Source organism: Aquarana catesbeiana, linkage group LG04, assembly GCF_042186555.1.
Source record: "Aquarana catesbeiana isolate 2022-GZ linkage group LG04, ASM4218655v1, whole genome shotgun sequence".
Lineage (NCBI taxonomy): Eukaryota > Metazoa > Chordata > Amphibia > Anura > Ranidae > Aquarana > Aquarana catesbeiana.
The window spans coordinates 197,987,695-198,014,209 of record NC_133327.1 but is presented as its reverse complement, the minus strand read 5'-3'; the positions used below and the strand labels follow the sequence as shown (position 1 = coordinate 198,014,209).

The 26,515-nt window shown below is 41.9% G+C and overlaps 1 protein-coding gene across 3 annotated transcripts in view; it reads left to right on the top strand.

The window, feature by feature from the left end:
- VEPH1 (ventricular zone expressed PH domain containing 1) overlaps nucleotides 1-26,515 on the top strand; it is a 675,925-nt gene that overhangs the window by 357,251 nt on the left and 292,159 nt on the right. For all 3 annotated transcript variants that reach the window (XM_073626085.1, XM_073626082.1, XM_073626083.1), the window contains exon 8: nucleotides 25,529-25,741. In XM_073626085.1, coding sequence (XP_073482186.1) covers nucleotides 25,529-25,741 — 213 coding nt within the window. The remainder of the gene's footprint in view (nucleotides 1-25,528; nucleotides 25,742-26,515) is intronic.

Here is a 26,515-nt window from a genome sequence, read left to right as displayed (position 1 = left end):
GAGGACAGTGTGAGCACATCAGCACACCCAGGGACATTCAAGGGGAGAAACTGCCATATGTAGCAAGCTTTCTTAAAAGAACAGTTCTGTGCCTAACCCTTTTATTACCTTGTCCTGGGAGATCTTCATCTTTCTAGACATCCCAGCTTATGAAAAAGAGTAGAGATTGGTGTGAACATCCAACCCAGCCAATTGACTCTTTCAGATGATGAGGGGATGCCTGGAGAAGGTTGGCAGTATATTGTGGAGAGTCAGCCTGGGGCCAGGTTAGTAGGAGGTTAATTTGGGGGGGGGGGGGGGTACTTCTCCTACAGTCAAGCTTATTACACCGAAGAACTTGGAAAGTCCAGGTGGAGTGTGAAGAGAAGAAACTGCAGCCTGGATCCCAGCAAAAGTTGACACAAGACTTACTAAAAGACTCACATGTCTTGGACTTTCCTGATTGCAGAGCAAAGTCCTCCTCTCTTTAGAGACTGTGTTATGTGCTGACAAGAAGCTGTTATAAATTTGTTTTTTGCATTGAAGCCAAAGGAAAAGCCTGTTTGTTTTGTGGTTGCTGATTAATAAAGTAGGCTTTATAAACTGTATTGCCAACATCTATTTCCCCTCTGATCCTGACAATATACAGACATAATCATGGCTTAATACAATCTTTACTAGCTATATACAGTAAATATACAGTAAATAATACTCAACATCCCAGCCACAGCATATAACATAGCAAAGTCCAAGTTCAGGCAAGCTCACCCAGCAGGATCAAGTCATTTTCAACTTAGCTGGCAATAAGCAGGTCTGAAGGGGAAGTACCTGCCCTCTTCAATTAACCCCTTCCTAACCCTGCCCTAGGCTGACTCTCCACGGCACCTTAGAGGAACTGAACTATTAAAAAAATGCCCAATAAAAGGCAGACACAGAACAAAGGAATGGTCACCAATATTACCTGTAGTCAATTTCAGCTGAAGTTCTGATCTTTCCCAATTACTGACTTGCCATGCCTTTTTTTTTTGTACTGTCCCTCTGCATGGCGGTGGTCATCTTGGTGGAGAAATAGGGCTTTATTTCCTCTTGTACAAGCCCTCAGTAAGAAGAAGAGTGAGTAACACAACAGTGACCTCACTAAATCTCACTTCAAATCTCCTGCAATTAGCAGTCAGAGGCAATAGTGCCTTAGGCTGGCCATAGACGGTTCAAATCTCAGCTCATTCAGAAGGAGCCAGCCGAGATTTGAACCATGCATGGTCAGGCTGAATGCACCAAGCATGCAATTATTGCTAGCGGCTGGTATAGCTGCTAGCAATAATCGCTGTTTTCTCCCAACAGCTGTTCTCCCGACAGCTCCCGACAGATGGGTGAATCAAGGTAATTTCTTTTCTGCTAACCATGGTTGCTGGAAAGAAATTTGCATCATGTATGCCTTTCTTTAGTCACACTGCAGATATACAGCTATGGGACTGTAGGCACAGGAGTTCCTCTCATTAGGAGTAATTCCAAACAAAAGATGCATTTTTCTAAAAGTTTTGCTTAACAGAATTATGATGTCCTTCCCTTAACCACTTCAATACAGGGCATTTTCACCCCCTTCCTGCCCAAGCCAATTTTCAGCTTTCAGCGCTGTCACACTTTGAATAACAATTGCGCAGTCATACAACACTGTACCTAAATTAAATTTGTATCATTTTTTCCCCGCTAATAGAGCTTTCTTTTGGTGGTATTTGATCACCCCTGCGGTTTTTATTTCTTGCGCTATAAACAAAACAAGAGTGACAAGTTTGAAAAAAACACAATATTTTTTACTTTTTGCTATAATAAATATCCAAAATTTTTTTTTTTTTTTTTAAACTAATTTTTTCCTCAGTTTAGGCCAATACGTATTCTTCTACATATTTTTGGTAAAAAATATTGCAATAAGCGTATATTTATTGGTTTGCGCAAAGGTTATAGCATCTACAAAAAAAGGGGATAGATTTATAGCATTTTTATTTATTTTATTTTTTTTACTAGTAATGGCGGAGATCTGCGATTTTTATTGTGACTGCGATATTGCAGCGGACACATCGGACACTTTTGACACATTTTTGGGACCATTCACATTTATACAGCGATCCGTGCTATAAAAATGCATTGATTACTGTATAAATGTGACTGGCAATGAAGGGGTTAACCAGGAGGGGGCGCTGCAGGGGTTAATTATGTTCCTAAGGAGTGATTCTAGCTGTGGGGGGAGGGGACTCACAAGGGGAGGAGACCGATCGGTGTTCCTCTGTACAAGGAACACACCATCGGTCTTCTCTCCTCTGACAGGACGTGGATCTGTGTGTTTACATACACAGATCCATGGTCCTGCTCAGTTACCGGGCAATCGCGGGTGCCCGGCGGACATCACGGCCGCCGGGCACGCGCATCGGGACCCGAGTGACCCCTGGAGGGCCTGGAAGGCCGTCACGTCATATGACGGCTGCCCAGGATAACAGCTGCACCGTCCCGCCGTCATATGAGTGGTTAAAGTAAAACTATACTGAATTCAACAAACCAAAAAGCCAATTTAATTAATTTTTACTATTCAAAGCAAACTCCCCCATCCATCCATGTCTCCATGCTTTAATTTGCTGAGAAATTACTTTGAAACACACCCCTAGTATTTCTGGATGTGGCCATCTTGCGTAATGTCAGATGATTCATTGTGAACCAAACGGAAACTGGTGTGAGCCGCTCAGTCTGTAAAGGGGTGCTAGTCCTAAGCCCACCGCTGTGAGTGCCGGCCGTGGAAGGAGCTTGTCCCATCTGCAGACTTCTCTGTGTGGTGCAATGGATGTCCTAGAAGCTGCACATTGACACAGACCCAGTCTGTTGGAGTCCAGGCTGAGGTTGCTATATACCACATTACAGCAGCTCTGCATCAATGTGTGGCTTACGGGACATCCATTTCACCACATATGCCGGATGATTCATGTAGCATTTACTTCCTGGAATCCATCTTCCTTTAGTTCAGGCATGCAGGTAGGGAGGTCTGCTTATCTGAGAAAGCCCCTCCACCCCTCCTGAAGACTCCTGGGATGTATGCCATCATTCGCCCAGGCATGGAAACCAAGAAGTAACTGAAGAAATTAAAAAAATAAAAAGTTTAAAACAAGTAAACATGATATACTTTTCTATCTATTTATTAATGTTAGCAGCAGACAAATTAAAAATAGCCAATGTTAATTGAGAGAGTGAAGTTCTGCTTTAATATATTCTTGGAGATTATTAATTTTATATATCAAAATAAATATTTTTTCTGGGTGAAATGCATCCAACTAAAAATAAACCAAAACATGATAAAGTAAGGTTTACTTCTGTGCCATTTTGGGCCTGGCTTATACATGGACGGTATGTCAACAGTGTCTCTACTAAAGATATCCTTAAATATGAAAGGGTCATTGGATTGGTTGTGACCCAAATAAGCCTTGTTACATCTTCTCTGTTTGCTTATGGTCTTCGAACGTTAAACTAGTGCAAGGTGTTTGTTTAAAAGATTACATATATGTGTCCAGTACAATGTAGAATTGTTCACATAAATAATCATTTAGCTGTTTATTCTTCCAACCACCAGTTAGATCTACAGGCATCTTAAACAATCATACTTTGGAGTTTGAAATGGAACTGTACCAATATGTCTTTTGCATTAAAAGATTATTTTAGAGCACCATTGATGTCAGACAGTGGCAGGGAAGAGTCTCTCTTTTTATGGGTAGTCTCTCTAATTTAGGAAAGATAAATGAGGAATGGATCAGTGATGGTGCTGAAAGGCCCCAATTTTTATTGTAATACCCAGGAAATATATAGAACTGCTTTTTCTATGTCTATGCCAGCTGTTCATGATATCGAGAATTGCTCCAATGATTCCACAAAGTCCTTTTTTTCCACATGGCTGATTCAATTGTGGCCTGATGTATTGTAAAATGTTGTGCAGGATCATTTTGGTATATTATTTTTAAAATCAGAATTCTTTATACTATTCCAAGCTTCAATGAAAATTATTAAACCCACATGTTCAGTCCAAAATGCAGCATATTTACATTAATCATTAATGACAAAGGTTTGAGATTAATATCTATCCCTCTTGCTCAGGAATTGTAACTAGATAAAAACAGCATAGCAACACATGCTGTGTGCTGATGGGCATATGTGATAAATATGAAATATTTGTGCTAAAAAGCCAAATTCCAAATAAAAAGTCTGCCAAATCTATATAGATTATTAGTTGACTGAGGTCTGAGCCATGCTAGGATCCTATCCAGCATGCTTACCAAGCTTTGAGATTAAATATATGCATGTATGTAAGCATATTTGAGGTTTTCTTTATAAAAAAATAAATAAATAAATAAGAATAGTATCCAATGCAAAAGGAGAGGTGGACAATATACTTTTCAAACAAAGGAGAAGGAACCCTAAATGAACCCACATTTTTTTTCTTTTCATAAAACTATACATTACAGGATCCTAGCGTTTACAGAGTCAGGAATCATCCAGTATCTGTTCCTTATATCTTTAAGTAAGTAAGATGTCTGTCTCCAACCAGGATATTTCATCATGCATTTGTTTCATACAGGAACATTGTTGGAAATATTAGGTGTCCTTTGACTATTTTATTCTTGACTTTAAGCCGGCCATAGATGGTTTGAATCTTAGTTGGTTCAGTAGGGACCAGCCGAGATTCTAACTAACTATCTATGGGCAGACCGACTGTACCCAAGTCAATCCATCGACTGACTCAGTACAACCAGCATGCTGGAATTTTACATGCGATTATTGCCAGCAGCTTTAGCCGCTAGCAATGATCACTGTGTTCTCCTGACAGGGACGGCTCCCCGCACCCCCCCTTCCCCGCCAGGAGAACACAACAGCTACTGTGCTTGTGGTTGCAGGAAAGAAAGTCACACCATCTATGGCCTGTCTTACTCCTGTCCTAACCAAGAAATATTGCAAGTCCTGTCTGTCTGCCTTTGCTCTTACATTAATGAGCATGTAAAGACAACATTTTTTTTTTTCTAGGTTACTTTTTGATGTCTTTGGAACTCATTTTTTTTGTTTCATTGTTGTATTTATTAGTGTATGAGGTAGATACATCCTAGCAATGTATAGTTGGGTTTTGTAGCCTTGTATTCAACTGCTACTCAGGTATGGCATTGCATTTTGTTTGAGATTAATTGTGCTGTATTGGCTTGTTTTTTTCAACAAAGCATTCCTGATTTTTAAAACAATGCCCAATGTACATAACTGATTCAAGATAACAATCTAGATCACTAATGTAGTAATTTAATACAGTGCGAGTATTTTTAGTTTGAATATGAAAAAGCAGAGGTTTCCTAGGGCTTGTGGAAACAAATTTTTGGATTATGAGCTGTTTTTCTTCCCTTCATTCAATGTGAATGCAGAAGTAACATGAGCAACTCAGAAGCAGCTAAAAAGCAACATCTTATCTAATCCTAAACATCTTGAAACAAGTTAAAACTACAGCCGTGACCAAAAGTTTTGAGAATGACACAAATATAAATTTTCACAAAGTCTGCTGCTTCAGTCTTGTTATATGCTTTTTGTCAGACGTTTGGTATACTGAAGTATAATTACAAGCATTTCATGTCAAAGGCTTTTATTGACAATTACATTAAGTTGCTGCAAAGAGGCAATATTTGCAGTGTTGACCCTTCTTTTTCAAAACCTCTGCAATTCTCCCGGGCATGCTGTCAATCAACTTTTGGGCCACATTCTGACTGATATGCATTCTTGCATAATCAATGCTTGGAGTTTGTCAGAATTTGAGTTTTTTTTTTTTTGTTAACCTGCCTCTTGAGGATTGACCACAAGTTCTCAATAGAATTTAGGTCTGGGAAGTTTTCTGGCCATGAACCCAAAATTTCAATGTTTTGTTCCCCAAGACACTTGGTTATCAATTTTGCCTTATGGCAAGGTGCTCCATCACGCTGGAAAAGGCATTGTTCGTCACCAAACTGTTCTTGGATGGTTGGGAGAAATTACTCTTGGAGGATGTTTTCGTACCATTCTTTATTAATGGCTGTGTTCTTAGGCAAAATTGTGAGTGAGCCCACTCCCTTGGCTGAGAAACAACACCACATGAATGGTCACAGGATGCTTTACTGTTACATGATACAGGACTGATGGTTGCGCTCACCTTTTCTTCTCTAGGCATGATTTTTATCCAGGTGCTCCAAACAATCAGAAAAGGATTCATTGGGGGACTCATCAGAGAAAGTTACTTTACCACAGTCCTTAGCAGTCCAATCCCTGTAACTTTTGTAGAATATCAGTCTGTCCCTGATGTTTTTCCTGGAGAGAAGCAGCTTCTTTGCTGCTCTTCTTGACACCAGGTCATCCTTCAAAAGTCTTTGTCTCACTGTGTGTGTAGATGCACTCACAGCTGCCTGCTGCCATTCCTGAGCAAGCTCCGCACTGGCGGTGTCCCGATCCCACAGCTGAATCAAGTGTAGGAGATGGTCCTGGCCCTTGCTGGACTTTCTTGGGCGCCGTGAAGCCTTCTTCACAAATTCAGTGGAAATGCTTTTTTTATGGGATTAAGTTTTTTCTTGGCAAAGAGGGACTTTGCAAATAATTGCCATCATAAAAACTGAGGCAGCAGACTTTTCGAAAAATGAATATTTGTGTCATACTCAAAACTTTTGGCCACATCTGTACTTACATGCCATCCTGCAGAACAGGGCTCACCCACAGGAAGGAACAAGGTTGTTGCAGGTATAAACACTAGCAAGGACATTTTTAGAAGAAAGGCTGAATGCTGGTTGGAACAGTAAGTATTGCTGGAACAGGGAGGAAGGTACGATTTTAACATGGCAGGCTACTTTTTTAAAGGATAAGTTCAGGGTGTAACATGTAACAAATGGACTGACCCCCGCACCTCACCAATCCGCCCTGTGACAGCTAGCGGGATTATTCTCCTTCCCCGCTAGCTGTCACAATTTAAAAAAAACATGGCTGAGTGGGGCTCTACATGCCTGGCTGTGTCACCGCTTTACAGGGCTCTGTGCATGGAAAACTACAAGGTCCAGCAGCCTTTGTGGCTGTCGGCTTGTAGTTTTCAATGAACTACCACGGGGCTGTGGAGCACTGTGGTAGTTCATTTATGCATCCTGTCAGATTGTAGCTGCTTAGATGTACGGGCACACAGACTGACAGATCTGCTGGAGACCTGCATGGCATCAGCGATCTGCTGATCACTGGTGTAATGCTGGTGTAATGCTTTACAGGCTCCAAAAAAAAATAAATGCACATTTTTTTTACTTGCAAAAAAATGTGCATTTGTTATTTATTTGTTTTCCAAAAAGTGAACTTATCCTTTTAAGTAGAAGTTCATTAAAGTGGTAAAAAGGTTGTTCATTAAAGTGGTAAAAAACCTTCCAGTACCAGTTTCTTCCCCTTCCCCCGACCCCAAAACACTTACAGGGGTCGTATCTCGATCCATTGAGGTGCCCATTTGCAGCGCTGCTCTCTTCTCTTCCTCTTCTCACATGGCCCACAGGAGGCAGTGAAAGCCAGTCATTTTTTGTGAGAAAAGAGTGGGGAGTGTGACCAAGTTGTGCTGTGTGTGTCTATGGATACACATAACCCTGCTCAGGAGCGTGCCCGCACAAGTGCCCCCTCAGCAATGAGTTGCTGAGGGGGCACTCTGAGAAAAGGAGGAGCAGAGAGTGCTGATGGGGGACTCCAGAAGAGGAGGTAAGAGACTGCTCTGTGTAATACCATTGCAGGTAAGTAGACATGGGCCGAACACCCCCCTGTTTGGTTCGCAGCAAAACTCCCGAACAAGGGAAATGTTCTAACCTGAACAGCGAACCCCATTGAAGTTTATAGGAGCCAAACAGGAAAAATCAAAAGTGCCAATTTTGAAGGCTTGTATGCAAGTAATTCGCCATAAAAGTGTTAAGAGGGTCTGGGGGACATGTATGAATGCAAACATTTTTTTTTAAAGACAATAGTTTTTTCAGGAGCAGTGATTTTAATTATACTTAAAGTGCAACAATAAAAATGAAACATGTCTTTCCTTTAAATATAGTGCCTGGGGGTTCCCCTAAATGTGCCAGTAAAGTATCTGTAGCATGCATAAAACATGCTGCAGCAAAAATGACATTTCTAAAGAAACAAAACCGAGTCAAATGCCATTTAAAATGACTTGTGGGTTACATGATTGCCCGGCACCTGGCTATTGAAAAAATAAAGAAAAAAGGACCTCATCCCCACAACCGTGGCCGGTGGTTGTGGGGGTCTGCAGTCAGGGGGCTTATCAGAATCTGGAAGCCCCCTTTAACAAGGGGAACCCCGGATACCAGCCCCCCTATGTGAATGAGTATCGGATACATAGTACCCCTACCCATTCACCAAAAAAGTGTCAAAAAGTAATAAAAACAAAAAACAAGTTTTTTTTATGAAATCCTTTATTAAAAAATAGTGTCCCTCTATGTAAATCCATCTTCAATCACACTGCCCGCAGACCTAAATGCCCCCTGCCGAATGCCTACCATGCGCTTTGACATGTTTTTTTATTTTCTAATAAAGGATTTGTCAAAAACTCGTCTCTTGTTTTTATTACTTTTTGTACACTTTTTTTGGTGAATAGGTAGGGGTACTATGTAACTGATACTCATTCACATAGGGGGGCCGGGATCTGGGGGTCCCACTTGTTAAAGCGGGCTTGCAGATTCCAATAAGCCCCCCGCCAGATGACCCCCACAACCACCAGCCACGGTTGTGGGGATGAGGCCCTTGTCCCCATCAATATGGGGACAAGGTGCTTTGGGGTGGGGGGGCAGAGCCCTCTCGGCCCCAAAGACCCATCCCCCATTTTCTGGGCATGCCCAGGTAAGGGTCTGGTATGGATTTTGGGGGGTACCCCACGCTGTTTATTATTCTGCTATCAGCAGGGAAACCCGTTGACAGCTGATGACTCATTGGCTGTTGAGGACGCCGCGGACGACTTTCCGTCCCCGAAGTAAAAAAAAAAGCTCCGCACTCATCAAAGGCTAACCACCGACTGCCCGCTACTCCATCTGACACTTCCTAAATAGGTAAGGGGTGGAGCCATGCTGTCACATCACCTGGTGGCCCCACCTCCTTGTGATGTCACTGCCCCAGCATGCACCAGCCCTTATGTACCCCATACTTATTCACATAGGGGAGCAGGATCTGGGGACCCCCTTGTTAAAAGTGCTTTTGGGTGGGGGCCCCAAAGCACCCCCGTGTTGAGGGCATGTGGCCTGATATGGTTCGGAGGCGCTCGCTCTTGCCCTACCTGCCAGGCCACTTGCTCAGATAAGGGCTTGGTATGGATTTGGAGGGACCCAAAGGATCTGGTATGGATTTGGGGGGCACCCCACGCTGTTTTTTCCAAGAATTTTTGTGCCGCTAATTCTTTTTTTAACATTCAACTGTCATCGGGAAAGCCTGACAGCTGATGAGTCATCAGTTGTTAAGGAAGCGGTGGCCAGCTTCCCGTTCCTCTCCTTAGCAACCAACCATATACAGTGTTTTTAAAGGGGAAAAAAACGCAAAATGCATGAAAACTGCATGCAAAAATGTGGATTTACAAGAAAAATAGACAAGCAGCGCCAATCTAAGTGCACCAATATTCTAACATATTTAATCAAGTAGTAATGCACTCACTCGAAAATGGATAAAAACAGGCACATCATGGTAAATGTCAGATGGACAGCAGGGTTCCAGAACGATCATCCAGGCAGCGCTGTGGTGTCTTGCTCGGCAGCACCAGTGGTTTCTGGTGTCCCAGGCTAGAGCGTACAGGACGCAGGAGGAAGCCATCACTCAGGAAGTCCCTCGTCTCAGTGGGGGGAAGCCATAATGTGCATGCGTTCGGAGCATTCCAATCAGATCACAGGGCCGCCCCCCTTTCAGTAATCACACACACCAGTGAAGCCAAGGGACGGGGATTGGGCATGAATAATGCAGAACATTTGGAACTTTATATATAGGAAGGGAGAACACATATACACATACACACAGTATAAAGACAGGGCACACAAAGAGTAATAAAATACATGAAACCCCAAAAAAATCATAAAAATTTATCATGATTGGATGGATGATCTGATTGGAGGATGAATTAGATTAAAAATAAAAATAATGAGAGAAATACAAATAATTGTAATAATAGAAATAAATATAAATATAAAAACAATATTAAAAATAAAAATGGAAAATAGAAAAAAAATAATAAAAAAATGGAAAAAATATAAAAATACAGATATATATATATATATATATATTTAAAAAATGTGTGTGTGTATATGTGTGTGTGTATGTATGTGTATGTATATATATATATATATATATATATATATATATATATATATATATATATTAGTGGGGACGGAAAGTAAAAGTATTCAGACTCCCTTAAATTTTTCACTCTGTTATATTGCAGCCATTTGCTAAAATCATTAGCTTGGTAAAAAGTGTCTGTTTATTGCGACCATCTAATGAAAGCTTGGTACACAGTGATTACGGATTATAAAACGGCACTGTGTAAATAATGGGTCATAGATCTGCTGCCTAAAGTTGTACCCTGGGTGAAAAGTGGTTAATTACAGTTATATATGCAGCGCTTTACCAACGTGTACAATGGGGACGGAAAGTATTCAGACCCCCTTAAATTTTTCACTGTTTGTTATATTGCAGCCATTTGCTAAAATCATTTAAGTTCATTTTTTTTTCCTCATTAATGTACACACAGCACCCCATATTGACAGAAAAAAACTGAATTGTTGACATTTTTGCAGATTTATTAAAAAAGAAAAACTGAAATATCACATGGTCCTAAGTATTCAGACACTTTGCTCAGTATTTAGTAGAAGCACCCTTTTGATCTAATACAACCATGAGTCTTTTTGGGAAAGATGCAACAAGTTTTTCACACCTGGATTTGGGGATCCTCTGCCATTCCTCCTTGTAGATCCTCTCCAGTTCTGTCAGGTTGGATGGTAAACGTTGGTGGACAGCCATTTTTAGGTCTCTCCAGAGATGCTCAATTGGGTTTAAGTCAGGGCTCTGGCTGGGCCATTCAAGAACAGTCATGGAGTTGTTGTGAAGCCACTCCTTCGCTATTTTAGCTGTGTGCTTAGGGTCATTGTCTTGTTGGAAGGTAAACCTTCGGCCCAGTCTGAGGTCCTGAGCACTCTGGAGAAGGTTTTCATCCAGGATATCCCTGTACTTGGCCACATTCATCTTTCCCTCGATTGCAACCAGTCATCCTGTCCCTGCAGCTGAAAAACACCCCCACAGCATGATACTACCACCACCGTCCTTCACTGTTGGAACTGTATTGGACAGGTAATGAGCAGTGCCTGGTTTTCTCCATACATACTGCTTAGAATTAAGGCCAAAAAGTTCTATCTTGGTCTCATCAGACCAGAGAATCTTATTTCTCACCATCTTGGAGTTCTTCAGGTGTTTTTTAGCAAACTCCATGCAGGCTTTTATGTGTCTTGCACTGAGGAGAGGCTTCCGTCGGGCCACTCTGCCATAGGGCCCCAACTGGTGGAGGGCTGCAGTAATTGTTGACTTTCTACAACTCTCTCCCATCTCCCGACTGCATCTCTGGAGCTCAGCCACAGTGATCTTTGGGTTCTTCTTTACCTCTCTCACCAAGGCTCTTCTCCCCCGATAGCTCAGTTTGGCCGAACGGCCAGCTCTAGGAAGGGTTCTGGTCATCCCAAACATCTTCCATTTAGGGATTATGGAGGCCACTGTGCTCTTAGGAACCTTAAGTGCAGCAGAAATTTTTTGTAACCTTGGCCAGATCTGTGCCTTGCCACAATTCTGTCTCTGAGCTCTTCATGCAGTTCCTTTGATGTCATGATTCTCATTTGCTCTGACATGCACTGTGAGCTTTAAGGTCTTATATAGACAGGTGTGTGGCTTTCCTAATCAAGTCCAATCAGCATAATCAAACACAGCTGGACTCAAGGTGTAGAACCATCTCAAGGATGATCAGAAGAAATGGACAGCACCTGAGTTAAATATATGAGTGTCACAGCAAAGGGTCTGAATACTTAGGACCATGTGATATTTCAGTTTTTCTTTTTCAATAAATCTGCAAAAATGTCAACAATTCTGTGTTTTTCTGTCAATATGGGGTGCTGTGTGTACATTAATGAGGAAAAAAAATGAACTGAAATGATTTTAGCAAATAGCTGCAATATAACAAAGAGAAAAATGTAAGGGGGTCTGAATACTTTCCGTCCCCACTGTGTATATATGTATAAATATATATATATATATATATATATATATATATATATATATATATATATATATATACATGCATATATAAACATACAATGTCATAAAAGGTCAACTATACTATATAGTAAATGTACTTACTTAGGCTGTATCTATGTGTGGGATTTAAGTGTCTTAAGACTATAAGGATCCTGTGAAACAATATGATGGGAATTGATTAGTAAGCAATATTCATGCTTGTAATTAAATGAAAATTTTAAAAAAGAACAATTGGGGATGACCTTATGGGGGGACAAGGAAGGGAACATTAGTACCATGAGATTGGATAACATAATTTATATGACAGAATTGATCTCTATGGCTTCGTTTAGACCTCCAGGCATGAGGGCATCCAGGGTATAAATCCAGAAAGTTTCCCTCTCACAGAGACGTTTAAAATGCTCTGCAAGAAGGAGAGTCCTGGCTATCTGTTCTGTTGCCCAGACCCAAAGTCCGTCAGTAGAGCCCTGATGGAATTCTTTGAAATGTCTAGAGGTTCACCAAACCTTTTTCGTAATGTCCGGAAAGTACGACCGATGTAAAGCTGACCACAGGGACATGAGACACAATATATTTCAATGATGTACTAAAGTGCTGAAATGGATTTAAATGAGACTAAACCATTGCTGAAAACTACAAAAACTGTGAAAATATTCAAGTTCCAAGGACTTGTGACTGGAAGAAAACCAAATAATAAAAGCTGCAAAACTTAAAAGTGTTCACACACCTATAGTGAGTAACAAATGAAATAATGTATTGTGCTAAAATTAACCTTCCAATCAATATTAAATCCCATGCAAAATGCTTAATAAATCAATCCCTCATTAGTGTCAGTGAAAAAATAAAAATAAAATATGGTGTGGTCAGAAAACATATAGCCACTTAATCATAATCATATGCTCCACCAATAAATGAATAAATAATCTGCAGTTTTCCACCTGTAAAAAAATGAATGACTACTATATATACCGTCCAATATCTAGTCTATTCAAAGAAAACTCCTCTTATAATATTGTTATAGCTTAAAGCAATATGTTGATAGCCGTTCTTAATTGCAGAAGATTATATGCTGCACTTGTATAGGCTGCTGAAAAAAATCCCATATATGCCAAAATTAAGTCTGTTCACAAAATTCCCTTATACTGCTGTATGAGGTAAAGGGCGTTTAAATGAATGTTCTCAATTACAAAGGATACATGAAATAAATCAGAAAAAAAGAGACATCATTGCGCAATGAACTGCTTTAAAATAGAAAGACTTCACTGGATACACTCACATGAACCTGGATAGTTATTGCCTGGATAGAAACAATCAGCCGATTGGGGCGTGGTGAGTCCTCACAACGCTAGTATTGAGCTGTTGAACAGCCTTGATGCTGTACGTCACTAACTCCTCAAGGAGGCAGCTTTGATAATGTAAATATGAATTTCCTGCTGTGGGTTTTATTTAGTTTTTGGCATAAAGAGCATTGTCAGTATGACACAGCTCCAGATCCAGAAATGCCAAACTGTCGGGGCTACAGACGGACGTGAAGCAAAGAAGTCATTGGAGTTACAATGGGAGCCAAACTGTTCTACTGGTGGTCCGGTCCTATCCCAGATGACAATAATGTGGTCTATGTAACGTCCAATGAAAATAATATACTTGGATTAAGGAATATTCCAGATGGACAGACGTTCCCCTAGTCCCATGGCCAAATTGGCGTAACTGGACGCAGGTTTAAAAACGCAAAACGCACTGCGAAAAATGCCTGAAAAACGCAGCAACCCCATAGATGTGAACCTAGACAGAATCTTGATGTACCCAGTGAAAATATTTTCACTGTTTTGTATGATTCACAGTTTACCCAATTCCGTACCTACTCTTGTGAAATCTGCTTGGTATTTTTCTACTTATAAACAAATCTTCAGTAATGAGGACCATGCATCTAGAATACATTTAGATGCAGAGCATATGTGTATAAATAACTTGATATCTGAAGGCTTCCCCCCGGGAAAAACACTGTTATCACCTGAGACTCACTTCACTATGTTCTAGTTTAGGATGTCTCATAAAGACAGCAGGAGTGGAATGCAGTGTGAAATCAGTTGCACATGAGTGGGACCGAAACAAGCAACATTGCAATATCATGCATATTATAAACTTTTATGTTAAAACATGATGTAATATAATGGAAGGAATGGAATATCACCCCCTGCACACATAAAAATGTTTAATATTTAAAACAATTGAGGTTCATGGCACAGTTATCAATATCTTATTAAGTTTTTAAAGTTCCTAAGCACTGTATTTGTTTTTTTGTTTCTATGTGTGTGTTCAAATATGTGTATTTTCTAAATCATAGTCTCTATCATTCTCATGTACTACTTCCATTTGAAGAACCTGCCAGTCACCTTTCCTGCTTGATCTAAACCTGACCACACAAAGCACATAAGCATCTGTGCTTGGTTGGTGGTCAGTTTGCATCCTTTGGCTGGCTATTCAGAGGTACAGGACACTGTGCAGACATACGGTGTATCTAGGGAAATTATTCCTTGTTTTTTTTTTCTAGAATAAATTGGATGACCATTTGGTGGTAAATATAAATGGATACAGCGGGTAAAATAAGTATTGAACACATTACCTTTTTACTAGGTAAATATATTTTTAAAGGTGCTGTTGACATTACATTTTCAGCACATGTCGGTAACAACCCATGGAATCCATACATACACAGAAACCAAAACAAATATGTTCAGAAATTAAGTTATGTGTAATAAAATGGAATGACACAGGGAAAAAGTATTGAACACATGAAGAAAGGGAGGTGGAAAAAGGCATGGAAAGCCAAGACATCAGCTGAAAGCAATCCTGCCCCTTGTCAGTGCAAATTAATATTAGCTGGTTCAGTCTCAACTGATAGCCTATAAAAATGTGTCTCATTATCAAGGTGTCACACAAGAAACATCTCATGATGGGTAAAAGCAAAGAGCTCTCTTAAGACCTTCACAACCTTATTGTTGCAAAACATACTGAAGGCATTGATTACAGAAAGATTTCTAAACTTCTGAATGTTCCAGTGAGCACTGTTGGGGCCATAATCCAGAAGTGGAAAGAACATAATTTCACCATAAATTGGCCACAACCAGGTGCTCATCACAAGATTTCTGACAGAGGAGTAAAAATAATTATCAGAAGAGTTATGAAAAGAGTAATGCACTCTATCGCCATGGCCTGTATGCACGCTCACCATGCAAGACTCCATTGCTGCAGAAAAAGCATGTTGAAGCTCATCTAAAGTTTGCTGCATAACATTCAGACAAGCTTATGAAATACTGGGAGTATATCAGAACATAGTCTGATCAGATGAGACCAAAATTGAATTCTTTGGATGCCATAATACACACCATGTTTGGAGGTCATATGATACTGCGCATCACCCTAAAACACCATACCAAACGTTAAGTTTGGAGGTGGGAACATCATGGTATGGTGCTGTTTTTCAGCAAACTGTACTGCCAAACTTCATGCCATTAAAGGAAAGATGAATGGAAAAATGTACCAAAACATTCTTGATAAAAATCTGCTGCCGTTGACTGGGATGATGAAGATGAAATGAGGGTGGACATTTCAGCAAGACAATGATCCCAAACACAAAGCCAAGGAAACTCTCAATTGATTTTAAAGAAAGAAAATAAAGCTGATCGAATGGCCCAGCCAATTACCTGACTTGAAAAACAATAGAAAATCTATGGAAAGAACTAAAGATCAGAGTTCACAAAGGAGGCCCACAGAACCTTCAAGATTTGAAGCCTGTTTGTGTGGAAGAATAGGCCAAAATCACACCTGAGCAATACATGCAACTAGTTTCTCCATACAAGAGTCTTCTTGAAGCTGTCATTACCAACAAAGGATTTTGTGCGAAATATTACGTACATTTCAGTTAGCATGTTCAATACTTTTTCCCTGTGTTATTCCATTTTATTACACGTAACTTAATTTCTGAACTTATTTGTTTTGATTTCTTTGTATGAATAGATTGCATCGGTTTTTACCAACGTAGTGAAAATTTCATGTCAATAGCACCTTTAAAAATATATTTACCTAGAAAAATGGTGACCTGTTCAATATTTATTTTACCCGCTGTATCTCCTGATTTTTTTTTTTTTTATTATCAAATAAAAACTAACCTAAAAAATCATTACAACTTTAGCACTATATTTCTTGCCATTACCATGACACACAAAAAACCCAAAGTAAATTCTCTTATTCCCGCTATTTGTGGCAATGTCATATATGTATTTTATGTATTGTTTGTACCCGTAGTAGAGTCCTAAAACAATAATCGGCATTTTGTTAAATTTTTTTGTTTATCTTACCAAAAATGCACTGGCACTAAATAAAAAAGTTTCCTTTTAATAAGAGTATAGGGATGGGCTTTAATGAGTGATCACTGTGATAGCCAATCACAGGCCATTATGGCAATCATGCGATTATAGGCCAGACCTTGCTGATAATGACAGCTTAGTCACTGTGTTGGGAGCATGCTTTGGAGCATGCTTCCAGCACTAAATGCCTCTGAAGAAGACCCACCTCTATCCGCCACATATGTGTGTGTGATGGTGTCACAGGATTCATTTTATTGAATATATAACCTTAAATGCGAACATAATCTAACTAGTGAGGTTTTTTTAGTGTTTCATCTATACATTGCTTTACTGGACCGATGGGGCGATTGCACTTCTTGATGGTGCTGGAAAAAGCCTCCTTGCTGCTTTTTACACAAAGTATAATGAAAAAATGCCTGTACTAAAAAGTTTATCAAAGTCACTAATTAGATTTAAATCTGCCATGGATGTTATATTTGATTGGAGATGCAGGAAACAGAGAGGGAAAGTAAGATGGTGTATGTTACATGAAGTACTTTCCTGCTACTGCACACCTACTCACCTTCTGTTGGTTTATACTGTAGGGATTACACAGAACTCTGATAGAAAAACAAAACTTTTTAAATTCAGCACAGTTGCAGGGTTTACTGTATAGCATTAGCAGGACACTGAATGATTTTGCTTGTTGCCCGGAAATGTGCTCTTCACTTGCCAACTGCCTAACGTACGTCTTGCGGGAGGTTGGCTCTATTGCGTGAAATTGCCTACCTGTAAGTCATTTTGTGCAATAGCCACTAGGGGGAGTATGCGTGCCAATTGGACAGATGGGGGCCAATCAGCAGGTCCAGCAGATTCGATGTCTGCCTGCCACCCGTGACCATTCCCGAGAGATGCAGAACGGCGGTCTGCCTATGTAAACAAGGCAGATTGCAGGAGTGTGGTCAAGCTGGCGGCCTGAGAGGACGTGTGTGCCCAGAGCTCCGCTCCTGCCTGTATAAACTAAAAATGGGATTATAACTACCCCAACGCCTGCCAACTTCGGTCACAGACTCCTGGGAACCACCGGGCATGAGAAGGGGTAAAACCGGCTCCGGACGGAAGGGTACCGCCGCAACGAAGCCATCTCCAGCACAGCAGAAAAGGGCCTTTCCCGCCGGCGCTCACATGGCGACTAAGACCCCTCCGTCGGAGCCTGCCACGCTGGAGGAGGATCACTTCCAGGCTCTGATGCAGGCAATCACTGAATGCAAAACAACCCTGACGGAGAAAATAGATTTCTTGCAAACAGATTTTGGCCTGCTGTGCCGAGACATGGACAAGGTCCGGGGGAGGCTGGGGGAGGCTGAGAGGCGCGTGGGGGAATCCGAAGACTCCATTAGAGATCACCACGCCACGTTAGACACCCTGCAGGTACGCATTAAAGCTCTTGAATCTAGAGCAGAAGACAGCGAGAATAGGAGCAGGAGGAACAACCTAAGGGTGGTGGGACTCCCGGAGGGAGCAGAGGGCCAGGATACTGTTGCTTTTACTGAACATTTCCTCTGCACCCTCCTCCCAGGGGTTGCGTTCTCCCCTCACTATGCGGTAGAGCGAGCACGCAGGATGCCTCCCGTACGTGGACAGCCCGGAGCCCCCCCCCCGCACGTTTATTTTTCACCTTCTTAATTTTCGGGACCGGGACCTGGTGCTCAGAGAGGCGAGGAAAGTGCCCGAACACCGGTACGAGAATGCTAAGATTATGCTGTTCCCGGATTTTTCGATCGACACGCAGAGACTTCGTAGAACCTTCGATCATGTTAAGGCTCAGCTCCGCAATAAGGGATTAAAGTACAGCATGCTGTTTCCTGCTCGCTTGAGGGTGATAGATGGAGAAACCACCCGCTACTTCACCTCCCCAGAGGAGGCGTCCCACTGGCTTGACACCCTTCCTGGACCCCGGTGAAGCTGCAATATTAAAGGAAAATGGATGCCTGCAAGTTATCCTTCCTCACCGACCGGCACGGCTCTTGATTATTGGACACTGAGGTATGAGCTCTTGATATGGCTTGACATTGGTGACGTTAATACCTGTGATCCCTTCATTTTTTCTCCCTTCCTTCTCCCCCCTCCTCGTGGTGCTTTGCCCTGTCCATAAGAGCTGCCTGGATGGGCTGCAACTCCATCCTTCCCCTTCCCTCCCCCCCCTGTTGCAACGGAGAAAAGCAGGAACACTATCCGGACGATCTTGCCTTCTGCCACTACAGGAATCAGGCCTCTCCCCGAGGTAGACTAAAAAATCCTGAGACTCTGAGGGTCCATGTGACCCGGTGACTCCCACCTTTTATTTTTTCCTTTTTTTTCTATTTTTTTAGTAACAGGGATTTACAATTTGTCTTCACCAAGCTGGAGTGTGGGGAATACCACAGCAGCCCCTTTGGGATGCCCTCTGGAGGAAGCAGAGTTGGTGCCGGTCTAGGGGGAAACATTTTTTTTTTCTTCCCCCTTTTTCTTTTCTTTTTATGTTCCCTTTGTTTGCAAGGTTATACTTAATAAGTGTGTGCCCTTGGCTTATGCTAAGTGATCAGTGACGTTTTTCATTACTTCCCGAATATGCTGTTGATATCCAGGTTTAGGGGCGGCGGCACAGGGTCTGAACTATCTAAAATACCCAGTCGCTGCGCCTCAAGGTCGCTATTTTCTTTTTCATGTCCCCATAGGAGGATTTCCTCCTAAACAAACAGTTTTATGGTTATGGGATTGGGCACTCCGAGTTCCCCAACGGGTGTGCGGGGTGGAGGTTTTCTATAGTTATTGTTTTTCTTTTTTGGTTTCTTATTTTTTGCAGTGGTTCTCTTTGGTGCTCTGACTCGCTCCTGGACAGGTCCAGAGAGCAAACTATTACTGATAATATGGATAAAAAGTACTTGATGGTTGTGCCGTGCCTCCCTCTGGGTCTGTTAGATTCCTCGTGGTTGGGTCTCTATGAGGTTCATATCTCCCGACTCCCCCTATGGCTCTAGCTAAATTGTTCTTCTGGAATGTCAGGGGACTCAGCGATAAGGTGAAACGCTCGCTGGTACATACATATATCAAGAAATACTCATCCCATATATGTATATTGCAAGAGACCCATTTGGTGGGCGGTAAAGATATTGGGCCTAAAAAAACCATGGGTGGGACATTACTACCATGCCACATACTCCTGTTATGCCAGGGGGTGAGCATCTTAATACATACGTCTCTTACGTACGAGCTGCTGGAGGTTAAGGTGGACCCGGAGGGTAGGTACTTGCTACTGCATGTGGTTATTGACACTATTGAAATGGTTATCCTGGGAATATATATGCCCCCACTGGCTACGGTCGCTCCTTTAAAAAGCCTGACTCCTCTCCTATTAGCCTACCCCACAGATAATATTATTATCGCTGGGGATTTTAATATGACTCCAAACCCATCCCTTGATAGAATGTCCCAGGGAATTGGTGTTGACTCCCCATTGTCACTATGGGCATCTCTATATGGCCTGACGGATGTCTGGCGGTGGAGACATCCAACGGATAGGGTATACACATGTCATTCTACTTCATATCGTGCTGTGTCCCACATAGATCTAATATACGTCAGTGGGGGCTTGCTTTCCCGGATACAGGAGGTAGATGTGCTGCCTAGGGGAATTTCAGACCACGCCCCGATGATGTGTAGTTTCAAGACCTTAACGCCCCCCTCTGAAAAACTGTGGCGTCTGTCACGCTATTGGATCTCTGACCCCACAATTGAACTGGAGATACCTAAGCACATAGACGAATTCTGGTTGACAAATGAGGATACTGCCTCCTTGGGTAACACCTGGGACGCATTTAAGGCCTATGTTAGGGGGTGCTATCAGTCATCCATCTCACTAACTAGGAAGGACGCAGCCATCACCTTAGAAGAGGCTGAGACTAAAGCACAAACCCTGAAATCTCAATATACTCTCACCCGTAACCCGATCACGTACCTTGACATGCAATCTGCATACCGAGAGGTGATGCTTCTCCGGGTATTGAGGGCAAAAAAACAACAACTATCACAAATGCAGCGCATCTTTGAGCAGGGGGAAAAAAACGGAAGGCTTCTGGCCTGGTTGGCCAAGGAGCAGCAACTGGCTACCTCTATTGCCTGAATAAGAGATGCCGATGGGACCCTTATTAAGGACCCCACGGCTATTAATGCACGTTTTGCTTCCTATTATGAGGAATTATACTCCTCCAAGGCCAGATATTCGCCGGAAGAACTAACCTCTTTCTTTGACCGAATCACTTTCCCTACTCTTGCGGAAGATGTACGCGAACAATTAGATAGCATTATAACACTAGAAGAGGTACAGCGGGCTGTAGGAGATATGCAGGTGGGGAAGATTACGGGGGTGGATGGTATCCCACTGGAATTCTATAAACAATATAGCAAACAGCTGATGCCCAAAATACACAAAACAATAGTCAAGTCCCTAAAAGAATGGACATTACCGGCTTCAATGGCGGACGCGGTTATTGTAGTCATCCCGAAACCGGGCAAGGACCCGGAGCTATGTGCTTCCTACCGACCTATTTCCCTGCTTAACGTGGATGTCAAGATCCTCACAAAAATCCTGGCCAAGCAATTGAATCTTGTCATACAAACCTTGGTACATGAGGATCAGACGGGATTTATGCCGGGCAAGGGCACTGATATTAACTTGCGGAGGCTGTACACAGTTCTGGGATCTGGGGATTGTCTGGCCGAGTCGGACGCAGTGGCATCCCTTGATGCTGAGAAAGCATTTGACTCAGTGGAATGGATATACCTTTGGGAGGTGCTGCTGCGTTTTGGCTTCGGTCCTAGATTTATCTCTTGGGTGCAGGCCCTTTACAAGTCCCTGAGAGCAAGGGTACGCACGGGCATGGTTATATCATCGGCATTTGACTTACACAGGGGCACCAGGCAGGGATGCCCACTCTCCCTGACCCTCTTTGCATTGGCAATGGAACCAATGGCAATTCTACTACGCTCATCGCCAATGGTCCGTGGCATCTCCATAGGCCCCATAGAAGAGAAAATGTCATTGTATGCGGACGATACCCTGCTGTATCTCAGCAACACGACGACGTCATTGCGTGAGGCCCTCTCATTTATTGATATCTTTGGCACCTACTCGGGCATTCGGATTAACTGAGGGAAATCGGTCCTCTTTGCACTGCACTCCGCACCAGATAAACTACCAACTGTTACCCCTCTACAAATAGTACTACAATTTAAATATCTGGGAGTCAACATACATAAAGACTTCTCACAATTTCTTCCCCTCAACCTCGCTCCGGCGATGTCTCTCCTGACTCAGAGATGCGCTGCGTGGAAGACGCTGCCCTTACGCCAGTGGGCAGGGTGAATCTGATCAAGATGTCAATGCTTCCCAAATTCGTCTACCTCTTCTGACAAACACCGGTCCCAATTCCCCACGCTTTCTTTGTCAAATTGGACAGTGTGCTTCTCGCCTTTATATGGAATGGTAGCGCCCCCAGAGTAGCCAAAACTACACTCCAATTGCTGGTTACACTGGGGGGTCTGGCACTGCCGTGCTTTGTTAAATACTACTGGGCTGCGGTGCTGGTAACGGTCAGGTGGTGGCTGGCAGAGGTACCACCTAACCCCGCGGTTACACTGGAGGCGGCATTGCTTGGATCCTATCTAGAACTTAGGAACCTTATACACAGAGGCCCCAGATCCAACCCCCACATCACCCCGTCGATGCGCACTACGCTTAGAGTTTGGGAGACGGTGAGAACCAAGGTTGAACAACCCAATAGCTAGTCCTGGTGGACTCCTCTCTGGGGAACCCAAGGTTACCACAGTTCAGATCCATTCTGGACCCCATGATTTGGGCTCGCTATGGCGTAAAGACACTGGCTGACATCATTTCTGTGTCTGACCTTTGCACGTTCGATGAACTTAAAAGAAACCATGGATTGCCTAACCATATGTTTTTCCGTTACTTACAGCTCCGCCACGCATATAGAGCCCAGTTCCCCCTCCCCATTACCTTAAACATGAATAGGATTGAATATGTATTGAGTCTGGAGGAAGACATTAAACCATTGTCGGTTCTCTACTCTGACTTGGCTGGGCTGGACACCTCTAAGGTGTCACAACTGTTCTCCAGGTGGCAAACAGATGTTCCATCCCTCGCTGATGATGATTGGGAGAGGGGGATTCAGCAATACCTCCCCCTGGTGGTCTCTGCGAGGGATAGGTTTATCCAACTTAAATTTCTGCACCGAGCATACTATACCCCAGAACGCCTAGCAAAGATCTACCCTGATCACAGCCTACTTTGCCCTAAATGTAGCACGGAAGTAGGCTCATTTATACATATGACTTGGTCCTGTCAGCATATTCAGTCCTTCTGGAGTGAAGTGCTCCAGGACATCAACTCAATTAGTAAGTTGCCATGTCCCACGTGACCCTATAACCCTACTTTTGGGTATTGTAGATACACTTGAGACCACCCAATCAAAAAAAACTATTTGTGTTCTACGCTGCCTTTTACGCCAGGAAGGCATACTCCTGAAATGGAAAGATCCTGCTCCCCCATCAGTGCAACAATGGCGATCCCTGATAGATGCTGCTCTACCTCTGTATAAACTAACCTATGCAGGACGCAATTGCCCAAAAAAATTCGAAAAAATATGGGCGGCGTGGGCTAAAGACAGAGGTTTGAGTTTGGACTAGGCTTGGAGTCAGGTATTGAGCGACGAGAATTTCACGGGAAATTGAACCTGGAGGAAGGTGGACTCCCCCCCCCCGAACTCAGTCCTTTACTTTACATCAATAAATATAGGTAAGAGGAATCCAGGCTGTAGTCTCCCACTGGGAACTATGTTTTCAAGTATATTAATCTAGTTTTGTTTCTCTCTTGTCATTTCATTTTTCTGAGCTGACGGGCCCCCTGGGTGAGGCAACCCTGTTCTAGACTGTGTTATCAGGTTGTTTGCAATAATATTCGTACTGTAATGTGAATCACAGAGATTGTACCACTGTAATTGTTGTCTTATTTGTTTTTTACTCACGATAAACAAAAATTTACTGTTAAAAAAAAAAAACAAGGCAGATTGCTGTTCTGACAGGGGAGAAGATAGAGATCTTGTGTTGTGCTAAGCAGGATCTGTCTTCCTCCAGTCAGAGCAACCCCCCACAGTTAGCAAGCAACTACTAGGGACACATTTAACCCTATGATCGCCCATGATGTTAACCCCTTCCCTGTCAGTATCATTAGTATAGTAACAGTGCATATTTTTAGCACTGATCACTTTAATAATGTCAATGGTCCCCAAAAAATTGTCAGGTGACCGATTGTCCACCGCAATGTCGCAGTCCCACTAAAAATCACTGATCGCCGCCATTACTAGTAAAAAAAATAAATAAATAAATAACAAGGCCGCAAAAATAACCCATAGTTTGTAGATGCAATAACTTGTGCACAAACCAATCAATATACGCTTACTGGGATTTTTTTTTTTTTTTTTTTACCAAAATATGTAGCAGAATACATATTGGCCTAAACTGATGAAGAAATTAGATTTTTTTTTTTTTTTATTGGATGTGTTTTATAGAAGAAAGTAAAAAATATTGTTTTTTATTTTTCAAAATTGACGCTCTTTTTTTTGTTTATAGCGCGAAAAATTAAAACCACAGATGTGATCAAATACCACCAATTTGTGATCAAATTTCTTGGTTTAAAAAGGTCCCCTTCCAGTAAAGTAATAAGAAGTAGGACTTTGGCTTTTACAGATAACTCATCGAATGTTCGCTTTAGTACTATTATCTTGAATTACTACTTACCGGAAAAGGGAGAGTTTTATCAAGGCATTTGATTCTGAATCTGGTGCCTATTCAATACAAAGATTAGTGACTCATAGTTCAACATATCTGTTTCACAACTGTTGGGTAATTTTGTTATTTAAAAGCTGGGGAACCTAGCTACTACATTCCTTTATACAATGCAACAAAATATATCATCTGCTATGTGTTGTTATTATTAAAAAGATCAATATTAGGTCTGTTGAGACATGGTTTAGGCTGGTTTAGCTCAGTTTCTAACCATTGGAGAATGGACATCTGCTACTAGTAAATTTGTCTAAAATGTTGCCATGGATGAAGATACAGTGTAGAATAATATTATTATTATCCTGCAGTGTAGAACTAGTCACAGAATTTACAACCAGGTGTCAATGAGACTTCCAAAGTTGTTACAGGCCTAGTAATTGACTTGTAACCATACATTTTCTGCCAAATAAATGCACACAAGAAGTAGCAAACACAACTTAAAGTGGATCTAAAGGCTAAAGTTTTTTGGGTTTTATTTTAACTTAATATATTCCCTGCATTAAAGTAAATAAACCTTCATGATTAGCTCCCCCCAAGCCCCCCCCCCCCAAATACTTACCTGAGCCTCATCTCAATCCAGCGTTGCTTTCTCTCTCCCCCTCCTCACAGGCTCTGAAACAGCAGTGGGAACCATTGGCTCCTGCTGCTGTAAATCAAATCCCAGTAAGGAGGGAGCAGGGGTGGGGCTGAGTTGCGCAATGTGTGTCTATAGACCACATCTGTCCCCCCCCCCCCCCAATATCATGTGGCTTGCAATAAGGCAGACACAGAAGAGGAGGAGCAGACAGCATTGGAAGAGAACTCCAGAAGAGGAGGTTCAGGGCCACTTGATGCAAAACCATTGCACAGAGCAGGTAAGTATAACATGTTTGTTATTTAATAAAAAAATGTAAAAAAATTGCCTTTCGCTCTTTAAAATTTACAGATCATCTATTTGTGTATGCTGTTTTAATTAGAATTATTACATGCATTTATTCTAGGAAAGAAAGCATAATTCAAGAAGAACCAGCACTTTATGTCCAAGATACACACCAGGTCTCTTGTCATAGTGGCCCTGGAGAGAAGAAAATAGAAGTAGACATTCAAACTGATGGTAATCAGACTGGACAGAATGACACTGCTCCTGAAACTGTCTGTCTACATAAAGATATCAAAGTATCCAATGAAGAAAGTAAGGACATGGCATTTAACAGGTAACCACCACCATGCCTGTTTGTCATTTTTGTTTTATGGTTTGAGCCCGGGTTCACACTTGTGCAAATACAGACATCGCATGTGATTGGCACCCGCACTGTGGTGCCAATCCCATGTGGTGTCTGTGCAATGCAAGTTCGGCCATACAGTTGTATTTGCAGGAAAATAGTGCAGTGACATCCCCCCCCCCCCCCCCCGCACCATGTGATCTGATTCCTGTGCAAGTTCACAGTTCGCACTGCGATCTATGAAACGATCTGGGAGTGTCAATAACATTGTATTGACACCCGCAGCAGTTCTAAGAAGGCAGTGTGTGAACTGCCTGCGGGAGAGATACGATGCGGGAACCAGTGCTGTAATCGTACTGGTTCCCGCATCGCATATGTGTGAACCTAACCCAAATCTACCTAGTAGAATTTTGTTTTAGAAAAAAGTTTTCCTTGTATTATTTTATAATTTCTTAAAATGTTCACAAAGTTAGTGGATTAAGATTAAAATAATACACATCCAATACACTTCTTTACTATACTACAGATTATAAAAACAAAATACCCTTCTCATTCATCCCTAAATGGCTTCTCCAAACTTGGATATCCCTTATATAAAATGGAACTTTGGACAGGAAATCACATTCAAGCAATTTGCATGAATTAAAATATAACCTCTAAAAATGTATACTATTGCTGGAAAAAAATAGTGGTTCAGTTGCTTTACACTTTTTATTGCCTATGCCCCATCCCAGGCGAGAATATACTGCAACCTTAAAACAGAAG